Genomic DNA, 14,504 nt, shown 5'->3' on the forward strand with positions numbered 1-14,504 from the left:
TCTTATACTGCCTACTTTTTTTTAACTGTCACCCCGTGTCTTGGGGCCTGTACTACAAGGCTGGTTATCAGCTCACTCAGTTAAGTGACATTCAACAAAATTAAAAATAAACAATATGATCACATAACTAGAATACTCTGGCCTAAAGATGTACTGTAAATAAGCCCAGGAGTTTTATGATGTTTTTGACTAAGTTAGTAACTTGTGCCTTCCTTACCTAATCATCTAAACGTATGCTGCATTCATGTGCTCATCAGAACATAGTCTAATTCCCACTTTGGTGTGTTCACTTTTAAATTGTAATGTGGAAACATCATGGACACTACAGAAAAGTTGAGTTGTATTTCATTGTCAAGAGCATTTAAACAACACATTGATACAAGTTTCCAGTAAAAAAAATAATGTTTGTTTTTGCTGCTACCCTCCTTTTACATTTTATTGTAAAGTTAATCTTCAGATACTTTCAGATTTAGTTTATTCTCTAGCTCTTCCCTCGTCAAAGAAATTTGTTAGAATTATGTTTCTCAAGAAGAATACAAATTGCCTAGCTCATTGCTAAACCTTTCTCAGTTGTGAGCACAGGATAATTCCACCCATTTCTGTCCCATCCTATTTGTCAAATCATCCCCACACGTCTCCTCTGGTCGTGTTCCCAATTGTTTTACAAAACTTTTCCAATGTATCCGTTTTTCCTGCCTTATTGTGGTTCTTACTAGACCCCGGGCTTTCTCACAATGTATAATGTGCTGAAAGTTAGCAGAAGAGTATCATACATGTTCAGTATTCTGTAGCCTTAACCGACCCCTATTATTGTAATTGCTGACCATTTGCTTACAGGAAGGCTCTTGTTCACTTTAAATGTGTGCACACATAATTCATCCACCCCCCACATAACACAAATGTAAGTCATACGGTAAACCCCGGTAAGAGTATGTGTACAATATTTAACTGCTGAGCAACTTTCCAGTTTTTCCAAGCTGCCAGTCGCAGGCCTAGTTTAAGAGCATGAACAGTTGGCCAATCAGGCATCATGGTTATTTTAGCCACTGCATGCTTTTGGAGATAAAGCAGGCAGTGATTGGCAGAGCTGTGTAGATTTTCTGGGATCACCACAGCTGATGCATTGAAACTGAGAGAGTTGGATTTTAAATCACATTATATATCTTACACATTGTTAAGGACAAGTGGGAAAAGATGGAAGCAAGCAATAATGAGGTAAGTATACTGTGTTTGAAATTGTAATGCTTACAGGGGAAATCTTATTGAAACAGAACTGAGCGTTGAGGACACCTCTGAATTATTTGTTGTTGTGATTAGTTTTCCTTATTATGTTTCTTACTTAAGTGAAACGATTTAAACAGTATTAGAGGTCTAAAAGTTAGATAATAATAGATTCTTATGTGAACAGATGGCAGTCTGCCTCGCCATGCCTGTAGTTATTTTTAACACCATCAAGAGTTTCTGTTACCAACACATAACACTAACTTCAGAAACATAGCCCACATGCTAGCTTGTTTAAAACACAAATGTTAATTTTGTCAGAATCCCACTATGATGAAATATGCAAAGCCATTTTTTTTATAATGTGGTCCTAAAAGTAAAAACAACCAAATGAAAAGAAACCTGTTTGTGTTTGCACATTTTTCATTTCAACATTCTCTGTTTTGTGTCATTTTCTTTTGTAGATGGGAAAGAAAACAGAAGATAAAGCTCACACTCTAAATATAAAGTTGACACCGGACACTAATACAGAGATCACAGCTGTGGCCTCCCAGTCACCCTCCACACCCATTGTCCAAGGTATGTCATGCAATCATCCTTTCACTTTGTTGCCTTTTATAGACATGCTTTGCTTTAAATGTAAATGAAGCATGGTAATATTTCTATTATATTAAACAGACAGGATTGGACTGTAAAAGTGTGAGATGCAGTTGGAAGCTCTGAGTGGTTTGTATTTAGACCATCAGGCTTGGATTATTTTGTGACCTATATTATTATCAAAGGTTTAGAACAAATTTTTCAGGCCCAGGTAGGCCAATATTAAACGTAATACAAATGGTACAGTAGTTTTATGATGTTTTTTAATGGTGTCAAAACCATATTTTAAAATGTCCTCAGATATGTCTTGTTATATACTGTTTATTTTTTCATAATAGCCATTTTTCTGTGAAGTTCAATTATTTATCCACATTTTGGTATGGATTAAATCAACCGATCGATGTGTTTACTCAATTCAAATGATTTCAAAAGTCATTTATATTGTTTTAGCTTCAAGAACAATATGAATCCTAATTAATAATAATAATTTAATTCTTATTTGATCTTCACACCAGGTCCGTCTGACACAGAGAACAGAGAACACAACCCCAGGGTCCCACCTGGCCCTATCGCAGATAAGGAAAATGCTATTAAACCTACACTCCAGATAAGTTTAAGCACATTCACTGTCAAGAGTGGTGAAGATCTGAAAGTAGAGATCCCAGTGGCTGGGAAACCAGCACCAAAGATTGAATGGAATATAAATGGTAATGCAGTTAAAGAAACATCAAGACTGGAGGTTTCAGCAACACCCTCATTAACAGTTCTTCATATAAGACATGCTACCAGGGAGCACTCATGCCAATACTCAGTCACAGCAAGCAACAGTGCTGGAAAATTTACAGGAGAAATCACTGTGGTTGTTCTTGAAAAGCCAGACCCACCCACAGGGCCTGTGAGGATTGATGAAGTCAGTTCTGACTATGCTACCATCTCTTGGGAGCCACCTGAATACACAGGAGGCTGTCAGCTAGACAACTACATAGTGGAGAAACGTGAAACTACAAGTACAGAGTGGCAGACTGTGTCTGCAACGACAGTAAGAACTACAATCAAAGTCACCAAGCTGAAGACAGGAAATGAATACCAGTTCAGAGTGTTTGCAGAAAATAGGTATGGAAAGAGCACTGCAATTACTTCTCCTATTGTAATTGCACAATATCCATTTAGTGTGCCCACTGCTCCTGGAACTCCCTTTGTGTCTACAGTAACAAGATACAGCATGGTTGTTGAATGGCAGCCTCCAGCCAAAGATGGAGGCAGTCCCATCATTGGCTATCACCTTGAACGCAAAGAGAAGAACAGCATTTTATGGACCAAGTTGAACAAGTTTGTTATACCTGATGCTCGCTTCAAAACAAGTGGACTAGAGGAAGGCATTGAGTATGAATTCAGAGTCTTTGCTGAAAATGTTGCTGGACTCGGCTCATCTAGCAAGATATCTGAATGCAATGTGGCGAGAGACCCTTGTGATCCACCTGGTAAGCCTGAAGCTGTTGTCATTACTAGAGAGAACATAACACTTCAATGGGAAAAACCCAGGTATGATGGTGGAAGCACCATTACAGGCTATGTTGTTGAAAAGAAGGATCTCCCAGATGGCAGATGGATGAAGGCAAACTTCACTAATGTTATTGAGAATCAGTTTACAGTCACAGGTCTGACAGGAGGCCAAGGTTATGAGTTTAGAGTAACTGCTAAGAATGGTGCTGGTGTTTGGAGCACACCTTCGGAAGTTGTAACCATCATTGCTCAGGATGTTATTGAAGCACCCACAGCATTCATTGATCCTAAATTTAAGAGTACTACTGTAGTTCAGGCTGGAGAAACATTCATTATTGATGCTGATTATTTTGGGAAGCCCCTTCCTGAAGTAATTTGGCTTAAGGACAGAAAAGAAATTGACAAAGCTACACCGAGAATGGAGGTCAGAAATACCCTCACTCACACAACGCTTACTGTCAGGGACTGTACACGAGTTGATGGGGGCCAGTTTATATTGCGCCTTATCAACATTGGTGGAACTACATCACTGCCAGTTAATGTGAAGGTCCTGGATAGACCTGGTCCCCCTGATGGACATTTGAAGGTGAAGGCTGTAACTGCAGATAAGTGTAATCTTCACTGGAACCTCCCTTTAAATGATGGTGGTGCCTGTGTTTCCCACTATATCATTGAAAAAAGGGAGACCAGTCGTGTTACATGGACAGAGGTTGATGCCCTTGTTGAAGCTGTCAGTTACAAAATGACAAAACTGGTGCCTGGTAAAGAATATATTTTCAGAATTGCTGCAGTGAATAAATTTGGTGTAGGGGAATTTTTGGAATCAGACCCCTTCATTGCACAAAACCCCTTTACGACACCTAGTGCACCTTCTACTCCTACTGTCAGTGGGGTGACTGGTGACTCTATAGCACTAACATGGGAAAGGCCAGAGAGTGATGGAGGCTCAGAGATTGATGGCTACATCTTGGAGAAACGTGACAAAGAAGGTGTCAGGTGGTCCAAATGCAACAAGAGAAGACTGACTGATTTCCGTTTCCGTTGCACAGGGCTCACCGAGGGACATAACTATCAGTTTAGAGTATTGGCAGAAAATTCTGCTGGTGTGGGTGCACCCAGTGAGCCAAGTGAGTATATAAAAGTCTGTGAAGCTACTTACCCACCTGGTCCCCCTACCAACCCTAAAGTTACAGACTATTCCAGTACTACCGTGTCTCTGACCTGGTCAAAGCCCATCTACGATGGCGGTGCAGGCATCAGTGGATTTGTAGTTGAGATGAAAGAAAGAGTAGAGCATGAGTGGATTAAATGCACACCAAGCACAGGTGTAGAGGAAACAAACTACACTGTGAAGAGACTAAGAGAAAATGCAGAGTATAATTTTCGAATTCGTGCAATGAATGCTGCTGGTGTTGGAGAGCATGTGGATCTACCTGGGTCAGTGAAAGCAGCTGAAAAATTGGAGGCACCTGAGATTGAGCTGGACGCCACCTTGAGGAAGATTGTGAACGTTCGAGCCTGTTCCACATTACGTCTCTTTGTCACCATCAAAGGAAGGCCAGAACCCGAGGTTAAATGGTCAAAGGAAGGTGGAACTCTCAGTGAGCGTGCCCAAATTGAGGTAACAAGCACAAACACAGTGCTAATGATTGAGAATGTCAATAGAAATGACACAGGAAAGTATGTGTTGATAGCTGAGAACTGCAGTGGCTCTAAATCAGCATTCATTAATGTCAAAGTATTGGACTCTCCCAGTGTACCAACAAACCTAGAGGTGAAAGATGTAAAGAGAGACTCTGTGTCCATCTCCTGGGAGGCACCTCTCATTGATGGAGGAGCAAAGATTTCGCACTACATCATAGAGAAGCGAGAGGAGGCAAGAAAGGCCTTCACAAGTGTCTCTAGCAGCTGTGTAAGAAATTCATACAAGATTGACAATCTCCAGGAAGGTTTCTTTTATTATTTCCGTGTCCTGGCTGTGAACGAATTTGGAGCTGGACTGCCAGCAGAGACCACGGAGGCTGTCAAAGTATCTGAGGCCCCTTTGCCTCCTGGCAAAATTGCAATCAGTGATGTCACTTGCAATAGTGTGAGACTCTCTTGGGAGAAACCTGACCAGGATGGAGGAAGCAAAATCACATGTTATATCGTAGAAATGCAAGCTAAGGGAGATGACACATGGACAATATGTTCCGAAAGTAAAGCACTGCAGGTGACTATTAATGGGCTGGCAAAAGGAAAGGAATACTTCTTTAGAGTGAGTGCTTTGAATGAAAAGGGAAAGAGTGAACCAAAGTGCTTGTTGGCACCTGTTACTGTAAAGGATACTAGTGCTGAGCCCATTATTAATTTGCTGTCCAATACATTCAGTGTGAAGGCAGGGAATGATTTAAGGATCGATGTTCCATTCAAGGGTGAGCCGAAACCAACAGTAGCCTGGAAAAAAGATGGCAACATATTGAAGGAGACAAGCAGGATAAATGTTCACACATCTGACACATCATCTCACATCCTTATCAAAGATACAACCAAGATAGATGTGGGTGTGTATGAGTTGACTCTGTCCAACTCTGCTGGAAGCACATCTACTGAAATTTTTGTCAATGTTTTTGAAAGACCAGGACCACCCAGTGGCCTCAGTGTGGATGAAATGAGCGCTGACTTTGTTTGTTTGTCATGGCAGCCCCCACTTTATACAGGTGGAACTCAAATCAATAATTATGTTGTTAAGAAGAGAGATATGGGTAATACAATATGGCAGACTGTGTCAGCTACAGTTGCAAGAACATCAATCAAAATTTCCCGTCTGACACAGGGTACTGAATATCAGTTTTGTGTTGCTGCGGAGAATCGCTATGGCAAGAGCCAGTTTGCTGAAACTGAACCTGTTGTTGCCCAGTATCCCTTCAAGCCCCCTGGTCTACCAATCAACCTCCATGTTGTGCAGGCCTCAAAGTCTGTAATGGTCATTGCTTGGGACAAACCAGATAGTGATGGTGGCAGCCCAATCATGGGGTATCATATTGAATGCAAAGATCAAAGCAGTATTCTGTGGACAAAGTTAAACAAAAGCCTGGTGAATGAGAAACAGTTCAAGGTAACAAGTGTTGAAGAGGGCCTGATGTATGAGTTCAGAGTCTGTGCTGAGAATATGGCAGGTGTTGGACCCTGTAGTACGGCATCTGATCCTGTTGCAGCAAGAGACCAGTGCGACCCCCCACGCAACCTCATGATCACCAATATAACTAACAGCTCAGTTTCTCTCTCATGGGATAAACCAGAATATGATGGTGGAGCTAAAATAACTGCTTACATTGTTGAGCGTAAAGAGCTGCCAAATAGTTGCTGGCTTAAGTGCAACTTCACCAACTTACTGGACACCTTCTTGGAAGTGACTGGCCTCACTGAAAGTGAACAATATGATTTCCGTGTGATTGCAAAGAATTCAGCGGAACTATTCAGTGCACCCTCTGAAACCACTGGGCCAGTTACTGTAGAGCATGATGTAGAGCCACCCAAAATTATATTGGATGACAAACTTAGACAGGTGGTGATTGTCAAAGCAGGAGACCTCCTAAGAATAGATGCTGCCATCTCCGGTCGCCCAAACCCTACAGTGTTTTGGTTGAAGAATGGTAGAAATATTGGAACCAAGGGAAGGATTGAGATAACTGCAACAAAAACAAAAACATCTCTACTTATCAGAGAAGGTGTCAGGAAAGACTCTGGACAGTATACTTTGACCCTACAGAATACAGGTGGTACCACATCTAAAGTTATCACGTGCAAGGTCCTGGACAAGCCAGGCCCACCTGCTGGACCTCTGGAAGTGTCTGGACTCTCAGCAGAGAAATGCACTCTGTCATGGGGACCCCCTCATGAGACTGGTGGTGCAGAGATCATCCACTACATTGTTGAGAAGTGTGAGACCAGCCGTGTAGCCTGGACTCTTATGTACGGTGACATGATGGCAACTACTTGTAAGATTACCAAGCTTCTCAAAGGAAATGAATACCTTTTTCGAGTGAGGGCAGTGAACAAATATGGGGAGGGTGAGACTCTTGAAAGTGAGCCCACCAGGGCCATGGATCCCTTTACTATCCCATCTGCTCCGATGGACGTTGAGGTCACAAGTACAACCAGCGAGGCTATGACCATCTGCTGGAAGAGACCCACCTCTGATGGCGGTAGTCGCATCAGTGGTTACATCATTGAGAAGAGGGAAAAGCAGGGTGTTCGCTGGGTAAGAGTCAATAAAAAGCCAGTCTATGACTTAAGAGTCAAAGCCTCTGGTCTGCACGAGGGATGTGAGTATGAATTCAGAGTCTTTGCTGAGAATACTGCAGGATTAAGTGAACCCAGTCTTCCATCCCTGCTAACCCTGGCAGATGATCCAAAGTTTCTACCTTCTCCTCCAGCAAAACCCATCATTGTTGACTCATCCAGGACCTCAATCACTCTATCATGGAACAAGCCATTGTTTGATGGTGGAGCAGCTGTTACAGGGTATAAAGTTGAATTCAGAAAATCAACAGAAGAAGACTGGGCTGTGGGTGTGCACAACACAGATAGAACAGAATTTATGATAACTGGACTCACATCAGGAACAGAATATGTTTTTATCGTCAGATCCATAAATAAGATTGGCCTCAGTGAGCCAAGTCCTGAATCAGATCCTCAAGTAGCCACTGAGAGAGAGGAGGAGCCAAGGTTTGATATTAGCAATGAGATGAGGAAGACCCTACTTGTAAGAGATGGCAGCTCCTTCACTTTGACTGTGCCTTTCACAGGCAAACCTGCTCCCATTGTGTCATGGGACAAAGCAGATGTAGATCTTACAGTCAGAGGACTCATCAACACCACCAACTCCTTCACCTCTGTCACAGTGGAACGGGCAACACGTGACGACTCTGGCAAATACATAGTCAAACTGCAAAATGTTGCTGGATCTGCCTCTTTGGCCCTGAATGTGAGGGTTTTGGATTCCCCTGGTCCACCAACTCATATATTAGTTAAGGATGTGACCAAAAACTCTGCCACTGTAACCTGGGACATTCCTGAGAATGAGGGAGGGGCTGCTGTCAATAACTACCATGTGGACATACGGGACATCAGCAGAAAAGGGTGGACAAGACTCACAGACAAGTGTCGCCGACTGTCCTATAAAGTGTCTGACCTAGAGGAGGGAGGAATCTACTTCTTCAGAGTCACTGGGGAAAATGAGTATGGGATTGGTGTTCCAGCTGAGACCAAGGAGGGAACAAAAATGACAGGTATGATCTCAGAAGAATTAACACAAATACGAGTGTTGTATTTATTAGGAATGAAAAACTATGCTGGTTATGCTGTGTTTGGATTATTGCCTGAATTCAGTCAAATGTAACAGATGAAGATATATGCAGATATATCATGCACTTACTCTAATCTATTTGCACAATGTTGTACTGTATGAAGAGTAATTTGTTTTACTATTTCAGATACAACAGATTGGGAGACAAATCCAGGAGCTTAGCTTGTCTCTATCCTGGGGCTGAGTTGGTCATCTTCCAATCTCCCTGTCAAGATCCTCGTCTATATCTCATTTAAATAACATTCATTCATTTTCTCGTATTCCCAAAGTTTAATCAGATAGGGAATACTTTATGAATTAACAAATATTCAAAAGATTGTTTTGTAGTCATGATTGTAATGTTTGTTTTTAATATTTGTATACCAGAAAGAAGTAATGAATGACCGATGATGCACGGAATATAACTGTTTGTTTCTGGTGCAAATAAAAAAAACACCCTATTTGTGATTTTAAAAAATGCAAATAAAATAAAGATGATTTAATAATGTAATAGTTTTCCTTTTGATTTTTTTATGAAAAAATAATTCTCCAAAAATAGAGAGGATAAGAGAGGGTAAATCGGTTTTTTTAATTACTTAGTTGAAAAATATATCAATATACGTCAATAAATGAAATGGCTTTGTTACAGTAAAGACAATAAAGGTGACTCGTTAGTTTACGCCTCAGAGCACACGACATGAGTAAACTACATTACATACATTCACTACATTCATTTAGCTGACGCCTTTTTACTACGTCACTTGTCGGCGGCAGCTGTTGTGTACAAGTGCGTCACCGTGGCAACCGTTACGTAGCTGAGCTGAACACAGGAAACGGAGTGCGCGAGCAAAGAAACCGGAAGTAAGCGATGCAAACGCAACAAGTTTAATAGTAGTTTGGGAAAAAAAGTTCATCGCCCAGTGGGAGACGTCAACATGGGAACTACGGCGAGTCAACTCGGGAAGGATTTGCTCTCAGAATATCAAGTAAGTGACAAAGTAGAGTCGCTCTAAACAGACATTATATTGTTGACGACGTTTACCGGAGTGGCTAAAGTTAAGGGCTTTTTTTCTCCACGCATTCTTTCATCTTAGCCTAACGTGTTAGGATTAAAGACAACTATTGAAGTCTTGTCACCGGATTCGAACGGGGGGATTTATTTGTGGTCTTCCGTATTTCATGTAAATTAGAAAAACATAAATTATAAATTGAAGCGTCGATGTCGCCTGTCATCACGCTGATCGAGACAGCGGAAGCTGGTGTTGTTGCTAATGTCAAGTTAGTAGGACCAGGGGTGTATCATAGGAAATCAAACTCATAAAAGTATTAAAGTGATGGCTAAAAAACTATTATACTCGTTTACTGTTCCTCCCAGGAGCTGACATTCTTGACAAAACAAGAAATTCTTCTGTGAGTGATCCGCTGCATGCTACATTACAACCATATTACCAAATAAAACAAACAGTTTTTTGTTGATGTGCAGTTAAGTATTCGCTTTCCTTTGTCCTCTTCAGTGCTCACAAGAGATTCACCGAACTGCTCACTAAAGATGAGAAAGACCTTCCGAATGCCAGAGTGCCAATGGAGAGGATTCTCACTTTGCAGGAACTCAAGGTATAAAAAACCAAAACAACATTCAAGGGTTAAACAGAGGAGATGTGCTGGTATGTGGACACAGCGTGGTGCTTGTTGTCACTGTCTAGCTTGGGATTGTCCTTTGTTCCTTGTGTTCTGGAAGAAGTGCTTCAAGTACTGATAAACAACAGTAGTAACCCTTGTACTTGCTCCTGTCCCAGTCCAACCCTTTCAGGAAAAGGATCTGCAATGTGTTCTCAACGTCGGAACAGAAAGACGGCAGCCTCACATTTGAGGACTTTCTCGATCTTCTGAGTGCCTTCAGTGACTCTGCTACTCTGGAAATCAAATCCCACTATGCGTTTCGTATATTTGGTAAATAAGTTGATTAAAAATATGGAGCTGGTTATTAACAACATATGTTGATCTTTGTAATGAGCATATTAATCCCCCCCCCCCCCCCCCAAGACTTTGACGATGATGGAACCCTTGATTGTGGCGATCTGGAGAAGCTGGTGAACTGTCTGACCGGGGAGACTGATGACACAAGACTCACTGCAGAGGAAATGCGACAGCTCATCAACAATGTGAGTTCACTGATGCTTCTCCTCTTATTTTAAAGGCATTTAAGATGGATAAGACAGTGGACACAGTTTTTCCCTTTTTAGATTCTGGAAGAGTCTGACATTGACAAGGATGGAACAGTGAACCTCTCCGAGTTTCAGCATGTCATTTCAAGATCACCAGATTTTGTCAGGTTAGTCAAAATCCGATTATAATCTTAATGTATTTCACTCAACACAATTTTGTTCCCTTTAACTGCAACTTAATGTAATTTAATTTCTCCACAGTTCTTTCAAGATCGTGCTGTGAAGACCTCTAGGGGGCTGTGGAAATGCATTACCCTTTATTTCTCATATTATGGTCTTTCATTTTCGACTATAGCAATTTTTGATATTTGCCTTAAATTATATTTACCTCTGGATCTCATTGCCTTAACAGTTTTTATGTGATATTTTTCAAATTTAAAATCCCTATGGTTTTTTAAAAAGAAATCTGTAAAGAAAATAAAAAAATATTTACAAAATGTACTGAATTACCATTCTTTTTACACAGACATACAAACAAATGACATGTATTATATCACAAAATATATTTAATTTAAACTCATGTTTTTCTTACACTTCCTGATATGTTGTCCAAAGTCCAATGTCCACGTTTGTCAGGGGGATTTATATTGTTTCTTTCAAGAGCTAGCTGCTTCCTCTGCGATGACAGCAGCGAAAGTGTTCCACATCCCGCACGTCACATCAACTACATGCAATTGCTGCTCCCTGAAGAATTCCACACACTTGGGCTCATCTGAACTGATTAACGTCTGGTGTCCAAGTTGGCCATATTCACCTGAAATGGTAATAGAAGCAAAGATGGTCAGTGAAGGTTACACATGTTAAATGAGAATGTTAAACATGTAAAGAGTGTGTAAATTGTAGTTAGGTGCCATCTTTCAAATTCAAACTTACCCCAGCCCCAGGTGTAGAGATCACCTGTGGCTGAAATGAGAAAATATGAGATTAATATGATAAGAGCATGGATTGTCAAGAAATCTATATTATACGACCACTTGACAAGATAGAGTCCTTACTTGTCACAGCAGCTGTGTGTCGGGAGCCACAGCTAACTGTCCTGATTTCACACGACGGAGCGACATCCAGCAGAGCCGGGAATGCCTGGATCGATATGAACACCTCTTCACCAGGAGATGAGTCGGCAACTTGGCAGGCTGCTCCTGTTCAATACAGTCAATGTAAATTAGCTTTTACTACTGATCGTGTTACTCTCAAGTGACTACCACAAGCAAAGCACTGTACATGATATTATACTAGAGTCATAGGGGTGGTTCATCCATAAACCCGAAAGCCTTTCCCATACCTGGCATGCTACACACATTTCATAGTCTGTTGGGGTTTAAGATATCAGCTATAGCTCACCCCAGTACAATTTGGTGTTAAACACGCCTCAGCAGATCGCACAAAAATCTTTGGATTGATGTCACTCCAGGCAAGAAGAACTTTAAGAGGGATTGTGTTTTGTCCCTTTATTTCTCAAACAGTGCACATTCCTTACGGAGGCAGAAGTACCTGCTGCTTGTTGGCTACTTTGCTGCTGCAGCGCTTTCCTCAGACCTCGGGATGGAAGTCCAAGCTGGCCACTCTCATTCCAGCCCCACACATAGAGGTCACCCCCATCTGTGAAGAAAAGGTCATTTGAGGTTTTTTTCTTCTCCCAAGTTTAACTGTTTTAATGTCTATTTAACATCTTCGCATGCCATTTACCACTAATGCACACCGAGTGCCATCCTCCTGTAGCGACAGAGCTCATGGTCATCCCACAGAGTGCCTCCACTGCCCTGGGCTCCTCCTCAGAGGTGAGGCCTCCGTGTCCCAACTGACCGTGGCTTTCAAATAAACACAGACATGCATTAACGATCAAGATGTGCAGTTGGGTGCAATTGCAATTCTCAATTAAGACTGAGTGTCGGTTTTAGGTTTCTACCTTCCCAGTCCCCATGTGTACACAGCTCCTGTGGCACAGAGAAGGATGGCATGCTCCGCTCCCAGGGCCAGACTCTTGGCTTTCAGGTGCGGTGATAAGGAGCGGTAGAAGGGAGGCTTTGTCGCTATGTAACCCCCAGGGACCAATGGGAGTTTCAGAGGGGGTCCTGAAGTAAGAAAGCAACAAGAAGTATACTGTTAAAGCCTCGGACATGACATGCAACATACTTATGATGTCTTTCAGCTGTATGAGATATTAAATGACACACACCAGAGCTCTCTGACTGGGGTTCTAGTTCCATGCTCCATGATGGAGTCTCCTCTTTCTTCTGGAGGTCCCAGGACTCGATCCTGTCAGGGAAGACGAGGGTCAGGTGCAGTTCACCGATAGACGCATCAGTACAGCCGCGACTTACTACCACCGAAACACCACAGGACTCATCGGAGGTGGCTGCTCCGAAACCTGCCAGGCACACACAGCTGTCTCCTAACAGAGAACAAAATGATGACACAAGTTATAAAATAATAATGATAATAAACTTCATTCATATAGCACTTTTCTTTACAAAGTTACAAAGTGATTAACAGAAATTTTGGAAAAAGGAAATTACAGAACAGCGCGAGAATGTAAGGAAGTTACGCTCAAAAATAACACACAATGTATATCATACATACATAAAAGCTTTGCAATCAAAAACTTTTATAAGAAGCAATTTAAAAGACACAATGGATCAGGCCCGGTCCCAAGCTGTAAGAACCCTAAGAAGAGTTTAATTTGAGTCCCGCCACTGCCTCTGCACCACCAATAATATTGACTATTGTGAAAGCTTGATCATTCACACACCTACTGTAAATCTACTCTTATCCTATATAGTATTATTACTATTGTTACTATTATTATTATTCTCTTTATTATGAATTTTAGTAGTTGCAGCCTTGTTGTTCTGAAAGAGGTACTGGGAACTGATTAAGCCAGTAGTGTTAGGTAGTCAACCCATGCACATAATATTGCGTTCTGTATGATAACAATTGGCCAAATATGATATATCAGGAAAAACATTTTAAGCTTTCTTGTGGGATATTTCAATTACTCTCGGGGCCCCTCAGAGGCTACAGGGGCCCTAAGCAGGCCGGCTCTCTGCAATGGATGTTGCCACTCTGATCTCTGTTGTTCAATTTTTATGGGGCTCAACGGCAATAATAACCAACATCGCTCCATTCACAGATTTAAGAGACCGGCCCGGCACACATGTATGAAGTGAGTGAATAAATTGACCCCCTCGTGAGATAATGCCTATATTAGGAGTGTGGTGTTATAGACCGCCTTCCCTTTGTGTTCTAATATCAATTGTCCGGAGCAGGGAGGGACCCGCTCTCCGAGTCGCAGACTCACCATTCAAGTGCAAAGACGCTCTTCGACTCCAGCTCGCTTTGATGCGACAGGTCTTCAAGCGGCGGCTCCCCTCGTGACCTGTGACCTCTGTCGGACCGATCACTTTGACTTCCGCTGCGACGTCGCCGCTCGCTGCGGAAGTAGCTCTCCCGCGGACGTGAATCTGTCCGAATGCGTTAAAGCCAAATCCGAACCACCGCATCGGAAAAACTCGTTGCCCCTGTCGGGCTTCTCACGGACACGCCGCTGACTGAGCCGCCCGACGCAGTTGTCCGCGAGATTGCAACACGTGCAACGCAGCGCCGGAATGCACACTGCGCATGCGCTCCCA

General features: G+C 42.1%; 3 protein-coding genes across 5 annotated transcripts; 2 read left to right on the top strand and 1 right to left on the bottom strand.

The window, feature by feature from the left end:
• Window positions 1-1,057: 1,057 nt before the first annotated feature.
• On the top strand, window positions 1,058-9,161 carry LOC118315340 (titin). 3 transcript variants are annotated; one of them, XM_035642559.2, is made up of 4 exons: window positions 1,058-1,215; window positions 1,686-1,800; window positions 2,334-8,594; window positions 8,799-9,161. In XM_035642559.2, the coding sequence occupies exons 1-4, from the start codon at window positions 1,195-1,197 to the stop codon at window positions 8,831-8,833; spliced, it is 6,432 nt and encodes a 2,143-aa protein (XP_035498452.2). In that variant the 5' UTR covers window positions 1,058-1,194; the 3' UTR covers window positions 8,834-9,161. The 3 variants fall into 3 exon arrangements, with proteins under 3 accessions (XP_035498452.2, XP_035498454.1, XP_035498453.2); XM_035642561.1 differs by lacking the exon at window positions 8,799-9,161 and having other exon boundaries at window positions 2,334-2,931; window positions 3,027-3,168; XM_035642560.2 differs by lacking the exons at window positions 1,058-1,215; window positions 1,686-1,800 and having other exon boundaries at window positions 2,793-2,931; window positions 3,027-8,594.
• Window positions 9,162-9,419: 258 nt separating this feature from the next.
• LOC118315344 (calcium and integrin-binding protein 1-like) lies at window positions 9,420-11,316 on the top strand. Its single transcript, XM_035642565.2, has 7 exons — window positions 9,420-9,636; window positions 10,026-10,060; window positions 10,165-10,264; window positions 10,447-10,600; window positions 10,694-10,812; window positions 10,894-10,982; window positions 11,077-11,316. The coding sequence occupies exons 1-7, from the start codon at window positions 9,586-9,588 to the stop codon at window positions 11,096-11,098; spliced, it is 570 nt and encodes a 189-aa protein (XP_035498458.1). The 5' UTR covers window positions 9,420-9,585; the 3' UTR covers window positions 11,099-11,316.
• On the bottom strand, window positions 11,074-14,478 carry LOC118315343 (RCC1 domain-containing protein 1). Its single transcript, XM_035642563.2, has 8 exons — window positions 14,174-14,478; window positions 13,052-13,267; window positions 12,782-12,947; window positions 12,562-12,683; window positions 12,367-12,474; window positions 11,871-12,014; window positions 11,749-11,778; window positions 11,074-11,629 (listed from the first exon to the last, which is right to left on the bottom strand). The coding sequence occupies exons 1-8, from the start codon at window positions 14,373-14,375 to the stop codon at window positions 11,472-11,474; spliced, it is 1,146 nt and encodes a 381-aa protein (XP_035498456.2). The 5' UTR covers window positions 14,376-14,478; the 3' UTR covers window positions 11,074-11,471.
• Between the last annotated feature and the right edge of the window lie 26 nt (window positions 14,479-14,504).

This window comes from Scophthalmus maximus, chromosome 7, assembly GCF_022379125.1.
Source record: "Scophthalmus maximus strain ysfricsl-2021 chromosome 7, ASM2237912v1, whole genome shotgun sequence".
Taxonomy (NCBI): Eukaryota; Metazoa; Chordata; class Actinopteri; order Pleuronectiformes; family Scophthalmidae; genus Scophthalmus; species Scophthalmus maximus.

Bases quoted from the DNA above. Each gene is read 5' to 3' on its own strand.
- LOC118315340 (XM_035642559.2), top strand. From the start codon at position 1,195: ATGGAAGCAAGCAATAATGAG. The intron at 1,801-2,333 runs GTATGTCATGCA...TCTTCACACCAG, and splicing joins CTCCACACCCATTGTCCAAG to GTCCGTCTGACACAGAGAAC. The intron at 8,595-8,798 runs GTATGATCTCAG...TTACTATTTCAG, and splicing joins GGAGGGAACAAAAATGACAG to ATACAACAGATTGGGAGACA.
- LOC118315344 (XM_035642565.2), top strand. From the start codon at position 9,586: ATGGGAACTACGGCGAGTCAACTCGGGAAGGATTTGCTCTCAGAATAT. The intron at 10,601-10,693 runs GTAAATAAGTTG...CCCCCCCCCAAG, and splicing joins CTATGCGTTTCGTATATTTG to ACTTTGACGATGATGGAACC. The intron at 10,813-10,893 runs GTGAGTTCACTG...TTCCCTTTTTAG, and splicing joins TGCGACAGCTCATCAACAAT to ATTCTGGAAGAGTCTGACAT.
- LOC118315343 (XM_035642563.2), bottom strand. From the start codon at position 14,375: ATGCGGTGGTTCGGATTTGGCTTTAACGCATTCGGACAGATTCACGTC. The intron at 12,684-12,781 runs GTAGAAACCTAA...TTTATTTGAAAG, and splicing joins TACACATGGGGACTGGGAAG to CCACGGTCAGTTGGGACACG. The intron at 11,630-11,748 runs GTAAGTTTGAAT...TTACCATTTCAG, and splicing joins TCTCTACACCTGGGGCTGGG to GTGAATATGGCCAACTTGGA.